A 19,802-nucleotide genomic window follows, 5' to 3' on the forward strand; every position below is an offset into this window, starting at 1 on the left:
AATCCATCCTACCATCTGACTCAGTGCAGCCTCAGCTGTTGACAGCTTTGGTAAACAGGTCATGAATAATTTAAAGAACTGAGTTCCGTCTCTTTCAACCTTCAGGCTCTTGTTTCAGGTGTACTATTGGCTGCTTCCACCACAGTTCCTTGGTGATAAAGTGACATCTTATGGTGGTTATCTGAACTATACAGTTCGGTATGTTCCAACACCTGGTGGTCAGAGTTCAAGGAACAATGCTCCTGATGTGGAGCTGATCAGCGTAAGTTCATTTGCATATCAGAATATCACTGTACGTTACACTGAAACTGATGGATTATGTTTGTGTTTCTAGGAGCCATTTACTTGTATCTGCAGCTGTAAACAATCATTTGGTTTATGCAGAAAACTAATTTTTCTTTCAGAGTAGCACAAAATTAAGTAAATCAACCCTTCAGTTTTAGAACTTGGCATATTTACAAACTCTGCACAAATTTGTCTCAGAAAGCTCGTCACAAGAATTTTAGTGTATATCAATTCAAGGTAGATGGTGTTATCTTGGAATGACTGTGGTCTGGGTAATGACCTTTTAAGCAGTAGCATTATTTTCATGTTCAGGATGTGCATTGTGTAATACTAAAGGGCACCTTTACAAATGTTGGATATTCCATTACTGAATACGTTTCCCTATCTTGTTAGTACAACTTCATTAGAATTGGCTTCACTTACAAGTTACCAATTGGTTATTGAGAACAGTGATACAATATCTTGATAGAGTGTAGCCTTTTACACTTCAGTGAATATTCCATATATATTTACATCTTTGGTTCCACATAGTCAAATGACATCCAGTTGCTGTATTTTGGGAGAGACCAGATAGAACCTAATCGACCGCAGTCGATCTCAGTGCCCATATTGGAGCAATATTGGCAACGCCACGATGGCCAGAGTACGAACAGGGAGCACCTCATCATGGCATTGGCTGATGTGGAAGCTATTCTCATTAAAGCCACGTACACAACCAATACACGGGAGGCTGCGTAAGTGTTGCCAGTTGTTCAGTTTGTTAGGTGTTTGATGATAGACTAGGTTTATTTACACGAATTTGGGTTAAAATGACAAGCATTTTATTCCTTTCAAGACATTATATTTTATTTGACATGGTATTTTCCAATTTAAATTTTATTAGAATTTTACAGCAGATGTCAGTATTAAATGAGCTTGTGTTCAATTGTTGTGAGCTGTTTCTCTGAGAAGCTTTTAGCTGAGGCCACGGGCAGTTTGGGAACCCATAGGAAAGGGAATGTCTACCGTTCGAAGCCACTACCAAGCAATGACTAGTGTGGACTCTATCAGAAGTGAGATAATTGGATTAACTTGATCAGGTTGAAGAGAGGATTGGTTACTCACCACTGTACTGTGGAGATGGGTGTAGAGAAACATGTGGTATGACATGATTTGTTCACGCCAGTACATTTATCTTTCTATATCTGCAGATCAGAAAGGACTACAAGTCTAAGCTGCTGTAGACTAACTGTATTGAGTATCTGCAAGATGAAGCAAGTGTAGTAGTTGAAGGCATCTGTAATGTAACTTTCGTCTTTGTTTGTTAGCAGCAATAATACACTGTTAATGTGAAAAGATTTTCATTTAGGTATCTTGCATGATATATGATACAAATCCTGTCTTATCAGATCTAGGCACACATGAAATCTGGTGGATTTAAAGTTCTCGTAGTGGTTTTGTGCGATGTGACACTGTGTAGATTAAAGAGTTTGGCAAGCCAACTTCTTCTTCTGGTTTCTGGGAAGATGGAGATGATTTGTTCCTCCAAATTGTAAGGCTTACTCTCTGAACTACACAGCATGACAGCCCAGAAGACCTTGCTTTTATACATGAGGTATGGTGAAGATAAGAGGTACTTATCAAAAGTCCATGCAGAATATTTATGATTGATTTTTTGGATTGGGAGTCAAAGGGAACTGAACTTTCTACAATCTGTAATGTTAACTGCATGTCATGTTTTGTTTGCAGTCTCATTCAGGTGTCTCTAGACATTGCTGAAGAGCGTAACACTGGACAGGTGCGTGCTCTGGCAGTGGAGCAGTGTCAGTGTCCAGTAGGCCACCGCGGCTTGTCATGTGAGGACTGTGATGTTGGCTATACTCGTTCTGAAGGTGGACTGTACTTAGGAACCTGTGAACCTTGCAATTGCCATGGACATTCCAATGAGTGTGATCCAGAAACAGGATTTTGCATAGTATGTAATGCTTGCTTTTGAGATTACTTACACTTCCAAACAGATGAAAGATTTCCAGTAACTTTTCTGGCTCTGTATTATAAATGATTTTTTTTTTTAATTAACGTTTCAGTCATAGCATGAGGGCTATTTGGTAAGCAGTGTCCAGTGAGCTGTTAGCAAAACAAGCAGCGAGAAAATAAAATGCTATTATATACAAAAAGTACGTACATACATAAGCTACTGCTCGATGTAGTCACCACCAGTATTGAGGAACTTGTCATATCGGGGAATAAGTTCACATATGCCTGTGTCAGAGAAGTGAGCTCAGCCATATTTTGACACTTTCTATCAACTCCTTATTACTGTTGAAGTGCTATGATCCCAGACATTTTTTCGTGTAGGTAAACAGATGGTAGTTGTTTGGAAGAAGATCAGGGTGGTCAGAGAGCTCCCAGTTGAAATGCTCCAGCAGTTCTTGAATGTGAGCAGCTATATGCTGACGTGCATTGTCAAGGGGGAGCATTAGGCTGGATTTCACAATATAAAATGTGGCTGAGCTTATGGGCAGTAGACTTCTTTGACACGAGCATACAAGAACTTATTCCTCGATATGACAAGTGCAACAAATTCAGCAGTGTCTATGTTGAGACTAGCTTAAGTTTGTATGTATGTATGTTTTGTATACAAGGGTTGGATAAAACTGCTGTAACATGAAAGATGTGCGTCAGGTGGCACTAGCGCTGTCTGTAGCTGATAGCCGAAGTTCAGTTGAAGTAGTGCAGTGAGTGGTTGTGGTTGAGTTTCATTGAGTTGCATTGTGCATTGTCATGAAGTGCAGGAGCCAAGTTCTAGCGCCCTAAGAACATGTTTATAAAACAAGAACAGTGCTCCTGGATAAAAATTGAAGTTTCACGAGGTTATAGTGCACAAAACTGTTATCATGGACTGCAAAAAGCATGTGGTGATGCTGCTTTGCCATATCGCACAGTGGCACGGTGGGTGAAATTGTTCCGTGAAAGGAGGGATGCCCTTCAGGACAGCCGTTGTTCAGGACGACCCCAATTTGACATCCACACAATTCAGCTTCTTGCTTCTTTGCTTGATGTCGATTGTCGATGGGCTGTGAGGGAGTTAGCTGCTGAGGTAGGTATATGTCACAAAATTGTGCTCCACATTCTACATGATATTCTTGGATACCGCAAAATTGCAGCCTGTTGGGTACCCCATACAATGTCCGAGGTGCAACAATGGCAACGTTATGCAATTGCACAGGACTTGTTGGACCGGTACCAGAAGGAAGGTGATGACTTCCTTGGAAGGATCTCCACTCTGGATGAAACTTGGGCTCGCTCATACGAACCGCACTTCAAGCAACAATCAGATGATTGGAAGCATGCTGGCTCTCCTCGTCCAAAGAAAGTGCGCCCTACACAGAGTAATGTGAAGGCGATGTTCATTGTGGCATATGACATTGATGGAGTGATACTGCACCACACTGTACCACAATGACAGACATTAAACACTGCCTACTACTGCAAATTCCTGTTTAATCATCTTCGTCCAGCACTCAGGAGAAAGCGACGACACTTGTTGGCAACGAACCCCATCATCCTTCATGACAATGCAAGGGCTCATACTGCTGATGCTGTTAAGGATCTCCTTTGCCGCTGGCGATGGGAGATACTGCAACATCCACCATACTCACCCGATATGAGTCCGTGCGATTATGATCTCTGCGAAAATGAACGAACCACTGCGAGGGACACGTTACAACACAAGAGAGATTATTCGTGCTGTAGGGCGGTCACTGCTGGACATCAACAGAAGTGGATGCGCTGATGGTGTACGCCTTCTACAAATTTGGCAGAAGGTGGTACACATGGGGGGCGATTATATTGAAGGAATGTAAGTGTGTTTACCTCAGGTGATGAAGTAATTTCAGAACTATAGAGGTGTTGCCACTACTTTTTATCCGGCCTATGTATAATAACTTTTCTTCTCATTGTTTTGGTAACAGCTCACCAGAGATTGCTTTCTGAATAACCCTTGTAGTATTCAGGCATAAGGATTTTGTTAAATTAATTTTTCTGCGGCTTCTGAGAGTATGGTATGAGGTTGAGGTATGAGAGAGGTATGAGTTTGTAATAAGTGAGATATTTTCATTCCTCAAATTTGTTGTAGCTTCAGATGAAGCTTATATATTTTTTATGTATGTGAGAAGCCATTAAAAATATGCTTGCTGTGTATGTAGAAATATTCAAATCTTGCAAGCAGACGTTATTTTTCCTTTAAGTAGATTTATGACTGAACAGTACTGAATCTTCTTGAACTGTAATATACTCAATGTAAATCCAAATGGGACTTGTAATGTGCAAGTGAGTCATTATCACTGTTACTTTTATTATCTTGTCACATTTCTCCGCTTCCTTTTTTCACCTCTTTTATTACATTTTTCTGTTCTCAGACTCCTATCCCCACTTTCTTCTTCTTCTTCCTTTTTTCTTTTTTGTCCTTTCCTCCACTTCCATTTCTCTGTCTTATACCGTTCTTACATGACAGTATTCCTGCTTTAGTCTGCCCTCCCTCACCACCCAGCCCAAAGAATGTCTTCCTCACCAGATCACATCTTCTGACATGTTGCGTCATTTCTCATTCTGTAAATGTGATTTGGTTCATCCTGGTCTGTCACACTAGCAGTGTTATAAAAGGCTATCAATTCTGTCCAGTGTGACTGATAATTTTTTTTTTTATTCTTTCATCCTTGACATGTTTCGGTCTGAGAGATCATCTTCAGAACGATATATCAATACAGGCAGAAACCAGTATTACAGTGTGATTGGTCAATATCAGTACATACATGCAATATCATTACATGAATATAAAATCAGACCCTTTAACAACTACAGTGATATGCATGAACAAACTAAAATGTTTATAAATTGTAATACTTGTTTACAAGTTTGGTTTAAAAAGTGTTTGTTAAAATTTAGAACCAATTTGGTTCCTATGCTTTATACCTTATACCTCTTTTGAAGGGAAGCAGCATAAAGGACACAAACCAAACTGGTTCTAGATTTGAACAAAGTTTTTTAAACCATACTTGTAAGGAAACTAATTATAATAATTTATATATATTTTAATACCACGTGTTGGGTGTTTTATTGCGACAAATAACTTCACGCCCGTAAGATTTGAGGCTTTCACGGCGGTGACTATGAAGAAAGCAGTCTTCTGGGATTTGGCACCGTGTATATGTGGTGTTAACCGACGTTTCGGAGGAACGTATCGCCTCCATCTTCAGGGTAGAAGAAAAAATATAAGAAATCTGCAAGCGAAGAGACCGTGAGAACCGGTAAAAGCAGTCTGCTTTTACATATACACGGTGCCAAATCCCAGAAGACTGCTTTCTTCAACTTCACGCCCCTTTGGACCTAGTGAATTTATTCCACACTCACGCTTACACTTATTATTATTATTTTGGGGGGGGGTCCCCATGCACTGCGACCAGTTGTTGATCTCTTGTGTATCCCCCTATAATTATTCTACTAGTTGACATGACCTTCCAGTACTGGTGCTTGCTATCAGCCCCGTTCTGCCAGCAAGGTCGGCCCTCTCTGGCAATGGTCCCCAATACTTCCCCATCTACAGGAGGAATTGGAAACTACTTGGCCGGGAAACTTTGCCTAATTTTGCTCAGAGGTCTCCTAGAGACATGAGGATCTTTTATGTGCTGTAAATCTATGACATGGGACACACGGCTTAAAGTCCCTCCCGGAGGACTTGTTCCCTGAATTTTTCTGCCCTTAAAATTTCCACGACCTCTGCCGGGTTTGAACCCGCGTACCTTGAGTCATGAGGTAGGAACGTTACCCCTAGACTATGGAGGCCGCTTCGCTCTTACACTTAAACAGTTCACAATTTCACAGTTACTGTCATCTGCAGTATCACAGTTACTGCCTTACCCAAAGTTTTCATCTTGCAACTTCCACTGTCTTCAGCAAACACTCTAATACTCGTAACTCAATACTAGTAACTCTCTGACAAATACTCCTCGTTATGTAGCTTCTGCACTGACAACACAGAAAACATTTATGTGATAGCTACCACTGTTGCATGATGTCGTGTTTACTGATTGCCTAGCAACAGTCTCTGCACGGACTTCCCTGTTGTGCAATCCAAGCGTTCACAGAGTTGTCTCCTAGCAATGCACCAATACAATCCACAACTTTCCTGTTGTGTGCGTGCCCTCTGTGGCTCAACAGTTCCTGCATAGGGCCAATACGCCATAATTCATGCAGATCGCTGTAGTTGTTAAAGGGTCAGATTTTATATTCATGACATTGTAATGATATTGTATGCATGTATTGATATTGACCAATAACAATGTAATAGTGGTTTTCTCCTGTGTTGATGTATACTTCTGAAGATGGTCTCTCAGGCCGAAACATGTCAAGGATGAAAGATTACGAAAAACATTTATCAGTCACACTGGACAGAGTAGATAACCTTTTATAATTTTTCTCCTTCATTTGCAATTCAAGCTTTATTTTGTGAATTGTGAGCTTATGACCCTCTGAGTGTGTAGATATGGCTGTGTATATGTTGTTACTCTTCAGAATTGTGCAGACCACACAACTGGTGATCAGTGCGACATCTGTGAGTCTGGGTATTCAGGAGATGCCACACAGGGAACTCGGTCAGACTGTCTACCATCCGGACCTCTTCCCCAGTGCAGGTGTGATGACAGAGGCAGCATTCGACCCGATTGTCCGGATGGTAACCAGTGCATTTGCAAGGTTTGTACCGTTGAATTACATACAAGTGCTGTGAGAATGTATGCTAAGATTGCCAACTGCTAGGGCAAGTTTAATTTTGTGCAGTTTCAATTTAATGACTTTAGTTTTCTATAGTGCAGTCAATTTAATTATATAATGTTACCCCAAAAAACGGCAAATTAAAATTATTTGGCTGGAAAGTACAGCTTCCACAACCCCTGAACTCGCAAGAAACTGAATGCACTCTGTATCTCAGCTATGATCAAAGTGTTGGGTTGCAACTGTAGAAAGGGCAGTTTTTCTTGCAGACACAATGGACGGGCTTGGAACTGATGTATAAAACAAAGAATTTTCTCTCCAGTCTCTCCAAAATTCCCATACTTTCACTTTTCTAGCCTTCTAGTTAACAGAGTCTAATATTTGAAGACAAGCAAAAATGTGAACCTTATGAGCAGCATAACAAAAGAGGTACATAGTGGTTCCAGCTGTTTTATGACACCAGAGACAGCAAAAGTATATCAAATGTTACAAGAAGGTATGATTTTATAATGCAGAACCACAGTTATGTATAGTATTATTATTAGAGTGGGTGGGTTTCCCCATGCACTTAGACCAGTTATTGGTCCATTGTGCGTCCCCCTTTAATTTCGACTGTCACCATACCCTACCAGTACTGGTGCGTGCTATCAGCCCTGTTCAGCCAACGAGGTCGGCCGTCAGTACCTGATATTTTCCCCATCTACCAGAGGCATTGGAAACTACTTGGGCAGGAAATTGTTGCCTAATTTTGCTCAGAGGTCTCCTAGAGACATGAGGATCTTTTACGTGCCGTAAATCTACGACACAGGACACACGGCTTAAAGTCCCTCCCAGAGGACTTGTTCCCAGAAATTTTCTGCCCTTGATATTCCACGACCTCCGCCGGGTTTGAACCCACATACCTTGAGTCATGAGGTGGGAATGTTACCCCTAGACTACAGAGGCCGCTTATGTTATAGTACATAATGAATGTGCAGAAATGCCTAAAAATGACCTTTGTGGCTGAAACATGTATATCATTGTATCTATTGTGACATGTTGCGCAACAGAGAACCCCTCCCTACCCAGCAGCAACGTGGCAGCTCAGGCCACAGTGACGTGGCGGATGAGTCAGCGCTCCCCCCCCCCCTCCGCACGGTGACGTAACACACAACGTGTGGTGATGTAAGACGGCGTGAGGTAACAGCGTTGCTACATAACAGGCCCACACAGCCCCTATATAAGAGAGCTGCACTGCTTGCGAGGAGGGTTGTTGTAATGTGGCCATCGCCGAGTTCAGTTCCGAGTTAGTTCCGAGCAAGCCTACGAGCGAGTGTGTTATCAGCAGTTCTCCAGTCAGCAGACTACAGTTGGAGTATAGCAGCCGTCGCGGAAAGAAGAACCGGTCGTGTGTGTAATTGTGAGTGTGTGATACAGTGATACATAGCTCCCCTACTGTAAATGTGTAGACTACTGAAGGCAGAGTGAACTGATTTGCGCATAGGGTTATAAATCGTGAAACCCCGCAACAGTGTTAACAGATTAATGCGATTAGGGTTATAAAGTGTAAAACCCCGCAACTGTGTGATAATTAATTGTAGCCGTTACTTGTAGGTTGTTGAATAAACCAATTAACAATCCGAATGGCGTCTTCAGTAACCCGACACGTTACACTATATTTACACATTTAGATGGTTTTGTTACATGGTTTTCTGTAGGTTCCAAGTCAGTGTAACTGTAAATATGTTCTTTTTTGTTAATTTACATTAGTATGCACTTGTATTAATCAGTTCCATGGTTCTTGCAGACAAATGTTCAAGGAAGGAACTGTGATCGCTGTCGCCCTGGAACCTTTTCGTTGTCTGAGAAGCACATTGAAGGCTGTTTGGAATGTTTCTGTAGTGGAGTGACAGACACATGTCAACAGGCAAACCTGTACCGAACTCAGATCCCAATGCAGGTGGTTGACTCGACTCATGGCTTTACTTTAACAGACAGGTATGCTGCATACTAACATAACTTAAGTGCGCCTGCACATACAGCTCAGGTATTCAAAGAATATTTTTTATGTACCTGATTAAATTATCATTTAATATGGCCATGGACTAGTATAATAAGTAAAGAGACTGAGTTTATGTACTGTACCCATGGGCTTTTTAATGTTGTCGCAGTGTACCACAGTAGGGCATATTAAAAGTATGTTATGCTCTCCTTTTGTACCCCATGGCAATACTCCCCAGAACATCCTGCCACTAAGAATGAGTCAGACAGCGCCAGCTGCAATGTTATGTGGAGTATCAGACTCATCCAGTCTGAACATCAGATTGCTATCATGGAAATATGAACCAAAATATAAGCTATATAAGAAGGTGTTGTAGTATTAGGCAGTGCTCTGCTATCTTTGGATACAGACGTAAAATGTTCTCGTGTGTCAGTTAGTGGGTACAGGGTTTGGGTTGATTATTAACTTTATTGAATGCTTATTATGTGGAACTACAAATGATTATAGCACTTCCACTAATTTACATGCTGTACATATAACTACATTATATAATCATCTGCCTTTTGTTGCTTCCCGTGCTCTGACTTCTCATGCATTAGTACATGTGCAGATGTTCTGCAGGTCTGCCAACATTCCCCTTCATATCTTGTATTTCTCAATACCCTGCCTGCACAGTACTTCCCATTTCTCCATGGCTTGAGATAGACCAACCTGCAATTGGCATTGATCATAACTGATCTAAATTAGTTGATCACATTAGAATTAAATCACATTATGTAACTCAAGTATAATGAGAAATAGGAACCTCCTGCTCTGCCGACTCGCTGCTTTTTATTTTTGTAAATGCTTTGCAATATTTTATGTTGTATTTATCTTATCATTTTTATGTATGTGTGGTGTATGTTTTCGTTGATTTATTCGTTTGTGCTGTGTGTGTATGTGGCTCTTCTGAGTGTTTCTGTAGAAGTGGAAGCTTGCTACTGGCAGCTGGCAATCGTGGTCATTCATGGTTTTCCAAAGCATTTACAGAAATGAACAGCAGAACAGTGTATCAGCAGAGCAGCAGGTTCCTTCAACCAAACAACAACCTGATGAAGGCCAGTTAGGCAGATGCATGTAGCCTAAGAGACAAAGATGTGTGAACATTAATATATCAATGAGGTTGCACAAAGATGGTGAGGAGTGGGGGCACAAAGTTAAAATACACAGTGCAGCAGGATGCTGCGGTATAATATTGTTGGCCATGAATGTTGTTTCCATTTTAAGTTTATTTCTTGTTACTGACAGAATTGTGTACCCAGAAGTTTTGTTTGGACAAGATACATACATACATCTGCATTTCAGGATATTCATAAGTGCAATCTGCACTGAATATGAAACATGTGACAAGCTTTACAAACAACAATACATCTTTACAATTCCAACATGCCATATCACAATAACAAACAAACATAAATGCAAACAACATGCATCTAAATAAATACATAAAATACAGATTATATTTACACTTAATGTCTATATTGATGCCTACTGTGGGACATCCATCAGTCAGCATGCACTCCCCTTCTATTCCTTAGCTGTTGATCCCGACAGAAGAGCAAAAATTCATCAACAGTATATGATGGATTATGTATTAGGACATCCCTTGTTTCTTTTATAAACTGTTTTTTTTATCATGTACTAAATCAGTTAAATAATCAGGCAGACTGTTAAATATTTTTATGCTCACACAATGGACCCCTTTCTGCCTCATTGCGAGATGTGATTGTAGGACATGTAAATTTCTTTCTGTCTTGTCAGTCTCTCATAAATAATTAAAAGTAAAATACTCCCAAGTTATTTATCATAAAAGTCATCAAAGATAAAATATATCGAGAGACCAGTGTTAATATATTTAATTTTATAAATTCTGGCCAATTTCATCCCCATTATTATTCTAATAGTCTTCTTTTATAAGAGAAAGATCTTCTTGGCCTCTGACGAATTACCCCAAAAAAACTATTCTATATCCCATGAGTGAATGAAAGTATGCATGATGTATCATTTTAAGTGTTGTAACATTACTATATGTTTTCATAATTCGTATTGCATAACATGCCTTTCCCAATCTGGGTAACAGTGATTCAACCTGTGTCTTCCAATTCAAGAACTTACCAATTTCAATGCCAAAAATTTAACATGAATTTCCTCTTGTAATAATTCATCGTTAAACTTTAAATATACAGGCATATTGTCGTGATTGATTGTTTCAAATTTTAACACTTTAGTTTTCCTCAAATTTAGGGATAAGCCTTTGTATTTAAACCACTGACTTAAGGAATTTAACATAAGTTTAGACCTTTCTTGAATTTCGTCAATATTTCTTTATTTTCAGAAACCGAAATGAAGTAATTGATGAAGGCTTAAATGTGAACGAGAGAAGCAATGAAATTGGATACGAGTTTCCACTGGGACGCAGTCAGAGTCTGTTCTGGTCACTGCCTCCAGCTTTTACTGGAAACAGGGTTAGTAACAGACCCAGAACAGTTCAACATTTAGCTTCAAATGAAATTGCATGCTAGAACAGAAATTCTGAAGAAAAAATTTTCTCACTTCTGCATTGAAAATTTAGAAACATATTCTGTAGAGAGTATTGTTATGAATTTACTGCTTGAAGCAGAGCGTGATGGGCGTGTCGTTACCTTGATTCAGGCTTACAGCTCCTTGGTGAAGGGCTGCAGCCATGTAACACAGATCCACAATACAGCACAAAAATAGTTCATGAATTTTTGGAAGATATGAAGAAAATTGGGGTACTCAGTAGCTTGGTTGAGGCACTATACTACAAGCTGGAAGTTCGTGGGTTCGAGCCCCAAGGAGGTGGATTTTTTCAATTTACCTAATCCTTCCAACAGCTCTGTGACTAGGGTTGACACAGCCTCTAACAGAAATGAGTACCAGGAATCTTCGTGGGTGTAAAGGGTGGCCGGTGCGTAAGGCTCACAACCTTACTGCCATCTGTAAGCCGATTGTCTAGAGGATGTGGGAACCTCAACCTCTCACAAACCTGTGGGTCTTCACAGCCTGTTACAGGAATGACCGACTTACTTATTATGAAGAAAATTCATTGGAAGACCAGGAGAAGGTTTTTGGCAAGAAACTTGATTTTTGAATGTAGCGGGTGGCTACACTTGAGAATTGCTTTAATAGTGTGCATAATTACCACACTATGAGAGAAAAGTCTTTTTGATTTGCATTTATGATGTGTCTAACATTCTTGTTACTTCTATATAAGGTGTCCCATTTATCTTTATTATGTGAAATAACTCATTTATTTGGTATAAAAAGTGTCAGATGAAGGTTGTTTGGTTGCTGGGTCACATGGTACCATGTACAATTTGGTTATACATTTGTTTGTTTATGCAATATGAGGATCACTAGAACTTTTTAAATGGCACCCAATATGTTTTATTTGACCACAAGATACCATTCTGATTAAAATGGTATATGACAGTATTCAGTAGAAGTCAAATATTTGAACTATCAGTCTGAATGAGTGATGTATTTTGAGCCAACAGAAAGGTGTAGAAGAGGTGCTCCATTGTGTCATAAGCTGTGGAACTTGGCTTGCTCATTCTCCTGACATCACACCTTTTTTGTGGAAGGTGGAGAGGAATTTAAAAGAAATGCCTACCAGGATATTCCAAGAACACTGTATCATATGCTGCAGTGTGTTATTGATGAGTGTGCGTCATGAAACTACAAGTAACTGATTGATCAAGGCAGTCATTCATCCAGCAATTGCAACTCTGCATGAACTTCAGCCAACACTTTGAACAACTTTTGTACATCCTTCTGTTGGCACAAACTACCAAGTTATTCATTCCAGTTGACATTTCCGATATTTGACTGATGTTGCATATTGTTATAATCAGAATAGCACTTTATAATGATAGTTTTATATATGTGAAACAAAAAAATATAGGTGCCATTTTAAAAAGTGCTAGTGACTTTGATATGTCATTAGCAAACAAATGTTATAAACAAATTGTATATGATTTTGTATCTTCCTTGACACCAGACAAACCTTATCCAAAACATTTTTTATTCAGTGCTGGATAAAAGAGTTCTTTTAAAGTATATGTGGGACACCCTAAATACTTATATGATGATGGCAGTCACACACATATAGTCCAGTGTAAAGATGTTTTGATTTGTGGGCATGACATGCCACACCACTCCTAAAAGTGTAAGTGCATTACAGAGAAATATCTCATTTGTGATTGCTACTTCTGCCCAAAATGTGAATGTGATACAGAAGTATCCAGGACATAAAAAAATGTTTGTCTGAGGACATGGCTTTTTCTTCTTTCAGATTACCTCGTATGGTGGCAACCTGACAGTGACGCAGCTGTACAGAAACCAGCCTGCTGGTGCAAGCCCCTCTTCTGACACTGATGTTATCATCTATGGCAGTGGCATCTCTGTTTACTGGACCAATATAAATGAAGTTATTTCTGATCGAGCAGTGGTTGGTTGTATTTGTTATGTCTTGTTGATCCATAAACTCATTATTTCTGTTTGGAATAAGGGAGACTTGCCTGATCAGTGGAAGGAGTCCATTATTTTACCAGTTCACGAGAAGGTTGATAAAACTGAGTATAGTAATTATCATGGGATATCACTGCTATCAATTTCTTACAAAATTTTATCCAATGTCCTTCTCTCAAGGTTAAGTGCATACGAGTATATAGATGAAATTATTGGAGGTCATCACTGTGGGTTTTGACATAGCAGATCAACTACTGAGCAGACTTCTTTCATTCGTCAGGTAACTGGAGAAAAAATTTGATTGATTGGTTGGTTTTAGTTTATTGGCATATATTTTTCTTCATGTGTGTCACAGAGTGAGTATGATATAAATCTTTGCAGGATTACCAGCTGTTTGTTCTGCAAGACGCTTTTGTAGAAACCACCCATATGTATAAAATTGTTTTGTATCATTTCCTGTAATTTCAGACTTTCTCTATACCATTGGTGGAGAATGTATGGCGTCGTTTGGACCAGGTAGCAGGACAGAAAGTGGCATCTAGGGCTGATCTGCTTACTGTCTTGTCTGACGTTGAAGCCATCTTGGTTCGGGCCTCACTCAGCTCACAGACGAGGAGTACTTATATCAGTGATGTCTCTCTGGACACTGCTGTCCCACAGTACACAGAACAGGGATTGGTCACTGAAGTAGAGAACTGTCATTGTCCCCCAGGCTACAGAGGGACTTCATGTGAGGTAAGCAATTGTTGAGCGCCCATGTATGTATGCATTATGCTTTATTAGTTTTTGATATCTTCATTTTTCCAAAATATGAAACTAATTCTGTTAGTAATATAATAATCTTTCACTCATTCACTCACTCAATGCACTCATGGAGCTGAGCTCTTCTTGAGAAGCTGCTAGTTGTGCAGCTACTCAAGAACTCACAAGCATTTTATGGAACCCGAAGATTTATTACCATGTTTACAAGAGCCCTCCACTGGTCCCTGTCCTCAGCCAGATCAATTCAATTCAGTCCATACCATACCATACCATACCATACCGTACCATATTATCTCTCTAAGCTCCATTTTGATATTGTCCGCACACCTACATCTTGGTCTTCCTAGTGGTTTCTTTCCTCCTGGTTTTCCCACCAATATGCTTTATGCATTCCTCTTCACCCGCATAGATGCTACATTCCCCACCTATTTCATCCTCTGCTATTTGATCTTCCTAATTATACTTGGAGAAGAGTACAATTTATGAACTTCATTATGCAGTTTCTCCAAAGTCCCATCGCTTCATCTCTCTTTGGTCCAAATATTCTCCTCAACACCCTGTTCTCAGACACCATCAGTCTATTTTCCTTCCTTACTGTTAGACACCAAGTTTCACACCCATACAGAATGACAGGCAAAATTATAGTTTTGTATATTCTAATTTTTATGATTTTCATTTCATGCATCCTGTTGTCATGCATCGAGTCATTGTTGTCATTCCCTACAGAATGGACAATACTTTGTAAGATGAGGCACCGACTAAACAATTAACATGAATTTACTACATCTTCATCATGAGCCTCCTATACAATTTTATATACACAAAATATAGAATATTCCAATTTGTCCGTGGGAACGCAACGAAATTACAAAACCAATGACTGATTCGATGATATAAAACATCAGTCTAAGAATTTTATTCATGTTTTATACTATAACTTCTGTTTTATATAATCTGATTTATTGTATTTTAAATCAAGTGTTTTATATAATTAATAGTATTGTATCCAATTTTACTATTACTGCAGTTCAGTGGTGTATATATGTTAACCACGTATTTGCCTGATGACGGCTACTGATAGCCGAAACATGTAGCAGAGCTGAAACTAGGCACTGATCTTGATATTTGTTGTGTTTTGACGGTTGTAATAAAGAGCTTCTAATTTTTATGTTTTTAGACAGCAGACGAGAAGACAAAAGGTTCTGGACTGAATGGTAGCAAGCATTACCTGAATTCAGTCTCTTAATTTCCTCATGAATTAGGTTCTGATTTTGTTATCTGTTAATTTTTTGTGGATACTTACTTTCTTCTGTTGCAAAGATAGTTATCTGTTACAGATACCACACTTTATAGAGTTAAAAATTGTTGCTGTTCTATTTCAGATAAAGCTGTGGATCTTATTGAAAGCCTAGCAGTGTGTCTTCATGACACAATATAAATATATACTGTATTACTTTGGATATAATTCGCCCTTGAATTTAAGAAGCATCCAGTTTTTTGAATGTGAGTTTTGGGGGAAAAATTAGAAAGGTGCACATTTTTCGAATTTAAGACAATTCGTATTTTCAGTGGGAGAAAATTGTAAAATGTGCGTCTTATGTTCGAAGTAATGTGATATATCTTTTTGGAATTTTTCTTAGTATGTAGATGTAAAGCATTCCTTTGGTGTTCAGATTTTGAATTAGGGAGAGTGAGAAACTGTTCAGGAAGATAATGTAGTACTGAATTTCAGTTGTGTTCCACGGGATATTATCGAGACTTCAACGATCGCTCTGCCAGTGTGCTTGGTGCATGCACGAAGTGTCCTTGCAATGCGAAGGAGGAGAGTTGCTCTCTCTCATATGATGGTCGTGTCACTTGCAAGTGTCTGCCAGGATACACAGGTCGATACTGTGACAGTGTTGGTAAGTGAATAATAAAGTCTTTTTATGTGTTTATGTACAAGGGACATTTCAGAAGTTTCGTACAAAATAGGTTATCCCAGGAGTAACCCCTGAATTTAAATCCAGGGAGTCCTCACTTTGAAACTAAGGTGGGACATAGGCTATCTATCCTGTTTGAGGTTTATCATGAATTTTCTCAATTGCTGCAGGCGAATTCTCGGGTAGTACCTTGATTAAGCAATGATCACTCCCAAATCCTTTCCATGTCATCATGCCTACCATTCCAGTGCTATAAAACATAAAACAACCCACAAACATGAAGTTCTCTTGTAATATAAAGAAGGGGAGTTCCTGTTTTTCATGTGATTACTGTACTGTGTGACTTGCATGTGTGTTCTGGGATATGCATACTTGCGTTGTCTTGGACTTTGGAGGTAAATTCATATTTGAATGTGATGAACTCCCAGATATTTAGTGTATAGTGGTGCCAGTGTGTAATGATCTTCACCAGACTTCCCCTAGGTGTGTCTGCTGTTCACATCGTTCACACAATGCTGAGATGTGGACCACAAAATGCGACTGAGTTACAGGTATATGGGTTCTCACTTGTGTTGGGAGTGCCATGGCCAGTAGAATGGGCTCCTGCACCAGTGTATGAAACTCCTGTATGATGGATAAGTGTCATTAATGTTTGGTGAGTGAGGACCGAAATCATCCGAGTGGCAACACTCCTCAATTATATATGGGAGGTCCCCAGTTCAGATCTTGACCAGGATGCTGAGTATTATGACTGAGGTTTCTCATGGCATTCCTCATTTCCTGCAGACAAGTGTGAAATAGTATTTCAAGTCAGAGAATTTTCTGCTTTATCTTGTCCAAGAGATTGTTCATGTCATCATACTGTTTTACACTATATAGTCTGAGCTGTATGCAGTTGCAAGAGCACAGACAGCCCAGGGTCTATTCCTGGCAGTGCAAGATTATAATTATATTATCAAATGAGTTAAAGAAAGTTGTATAATTTTTACTGGCAATGCAACAATACTTTATTATTTATTTATTTATAAAACACACACTACATGTATCGACCCCAAATGGGTCATCTTCAGGAGCTGCAAGTTTCTCACATACTATTACTGAATTGATACATTAAGATTCCCACTCTTCTAAAAGGTTCATACAAATTAGTTTCTATTTGATTCATAATGTATACAAAACTTACAAAACTTAAAAATAAAAATCAACATAAAAATCATACATGTGATACAGTCATATTCATAATGATAGGTCAAACCTAATTTAATAATTAGGTGATCCTAAATCCACAATTTGATATTTAAAACGATATAAAACTTATCTTTCAAAGTTGTATAGGTGTTGTATATATGTTCATTGTATATATGCAACAGGATGCAATCCTTAAAAATATTAAAAATGTTTGTTTATATTCATTCTCCAAAGTTTGTTTCTTATTTATTTTATTTTTCACTGGTTTGTTAATTCTCATCACAGATCAAAACTAGGAAACCTTGCAAGGACCTATTATGCCATCTTTGCATACACCCTTTATCATATATCTGTCCATGCATGTGCCCTTTGAACCTTAATACCTGAAATTCACTATCTTGATTTACATACCAATGTCACCTTAAATTGCAAACCTTTATCGTGTTCTTGTTTTTACATCATGTAGTTTCCCTAATGTTAATATTCCTTCTGGTTTTATGCAAGCATTAACAGTTCTTAAAGTTGCCTCTTTTATTAATTTTAATTTAATTTTATGTTTTTTAGTAACCTGTTATGTTCATCTGCTAATCTGAAATAACTATTCCTGTTGCTCTGTAATGACCAGGTCTAGAAATGAAGTTGTACCCAAATCTAGTTAACCAGCCAGTTGGGTCGAAGGTTGACTTCATATGTAGCTACAACAGTAAAGAGGAAATGACTATTGAATTCGAAGAAGTGTCCAGTGTTACAGTGCCACACAGGGGGCATGTTAACCCCACTGTGTGGAGGTATGACTGGGGTGCAGAAAGTCTGTACCAGCTGTGGATCCGTGCCGACCACACAGGACTTACTTGCACTGTTTCCAACAAAGAAGGCGTTGCTATTGGTACTCTGAAGGCCATGATTCATCATCCAGGTTTGCTAATTGTGAAGAACATCTCACTTATATGTTCTTCTCAGCCTGTGCTTCAGCAATGGGAATCTTCATGCTTTGGGTTGTCATGTCCTCTTTCTGAGTGATGTCTGCCAGTTCTTCTATTACCTGCTCTTTCTTGTACATTTGTTTGTCTTTCATGTCTTTATTCTGAATTTAGATATGGAGAGATTAAAACTCGGTGAGTTAAACAGTGTGGGAGGTAAAGAACAATATGAAGTTAAAACCTGAAACAGGTTCACAGCCCTGGAAAGCTTAGATGAAACAGTGACATCACTATGATTTTTGGAAGTATTAGATAAAAAGTCAAGATCTCGTCGAAAGAGAGTCTAGGGTATTATAAATTGAAGCAGTATAAGCCATGGATTGACAAAGAATGCTGATAACTGTTAGATCCAAAGGAAATACACTGAATTCCAATGGTTACAGGATTTGAGTCAAATGGATGCGGATATTGCAGGAACAGAAAGAGGGAGTATTTTGTGATTGAAACAGACAGTAAGAACAAGAATGTAAGGATGTAAGATTTGAGGCTTTCATGGCGGTGACTATGAAGGAAGCAGTCTTCTGGGATTTGGCACCGTGTATATGTGGTGTTAACCGACGTTTCGGAGGAACGTATCGCCCCCATCTTCAGGGTTGAAGAAGTATAGGTAAATCTGCAAGCGACAACACCGTGAGACACGGTCAAGCAGACTNTTTGAATATGTGAAGTAATTAGCTCAGCTGTTGAATATATATAGGATTAGTTGTGTCAGGAAGATGGAAAGGTAGTGGCTATTGAAAACCTGAAAAGGTATAAATCTCCTGATATTGCTCTAATTCCAGCAGAACTAATTCAAAAGAGGAGAAAAATTCCTTGTCATAAACTTATCGTTGCCATTCAGAGTAAGGAAAAATTATCTCAGCAGTGGAGGAGGTCATATTATTGTATCAATTTACAAGAGAGGCAATAAAACTGAATGTAGTAATTATCAAGGTATATCACTGTTATCAGCTTCATACAGAATGTTGTCAAATATCTTTCCCTCAAGGTTAACTGAATACAAAGATGCAATTATTGAGATCATCATTATGAATATTAATAACAGATCAACTACTTAATGTCAGTTAGTTAGAATCTCGCTTGCAACACTGTATTCTGCACAGTGTATTAACTCTTAAAACTTTGAAAGTCCATCCCTACATATTTCGACCAATGTGGTCATCACCAGGTGTTAACATCTTTTGGTGAGGAAACTGCTGTCTTCTGTTGTTAAATATATATAGGTCCTCTTGATGTGCATTTGTGTTTGAGTTGGTGAGTTGTGTTCTTTCAGTGAGACCTTGTCCCTTGTGATTTTTTTGAGTGCAGGTGTTGGTGTTACTGTAGACTTTACTTCTCTTCAGATACTGATATGGTACATGGATGCTGTTTATACATGTGTTAAAATCTGTGGATTCAAAATTA

The 19,802-nt window shown here is 38.9% G+C and overlaps 1 protein-coding gene across 1 annotated transcript in view; it reads left to right on the top strand.

The window, feature by feature from the left end:
• LOC111874594 (basement membrane-specific heparan sulfate proteoglycan core protein) overlaps positions 1-19,802 on the top strand; it is a gene marked incomplete in the record, with an annotated part of 357,246 nt that overhangs the window by 263,244 nt on the left and 74,200 nt on the right. Inside the window, 10 exon segments of the mRNA XM_033755519.1 lie at positions 119-262; positions 817-1,019; positions 2,014-2,239; positions 6,838-7,017; positions 8,822-9,012; positions 11,391-11,520; positions 13,371-13,526; positions 14,015-14,281; positions 16,041-16,212; positions 18,044-18,334. Coding sequence (XP_033611410.1) covers positions 119-262; positions 817-1,019; positions 2,014-2,239; positions 6,838-7,017; positions 8,822-9,012; positions 11,391-11,520; positions 13,371-13,526; positions 14,015-14,281; positions 16,041-16,212; positions 18,044-18,334 — 1,960 coding nt within the window.

This window comes from Cryptotermes secundus, unplaced genomic scaffold, assembly GCF_002891405.2.
Source record: "Cryptotermes secundus unplaced genomic scaffold, Csec_1.0 scaffold1415, whole genome shotgun sequence".
Lineage (NCBI taxonomy): Eukaryota > Metazoa > Arthropoda > Insecta > Blattodea > Kalotermitidae > Cryptotermes > Cryptotermes secundus.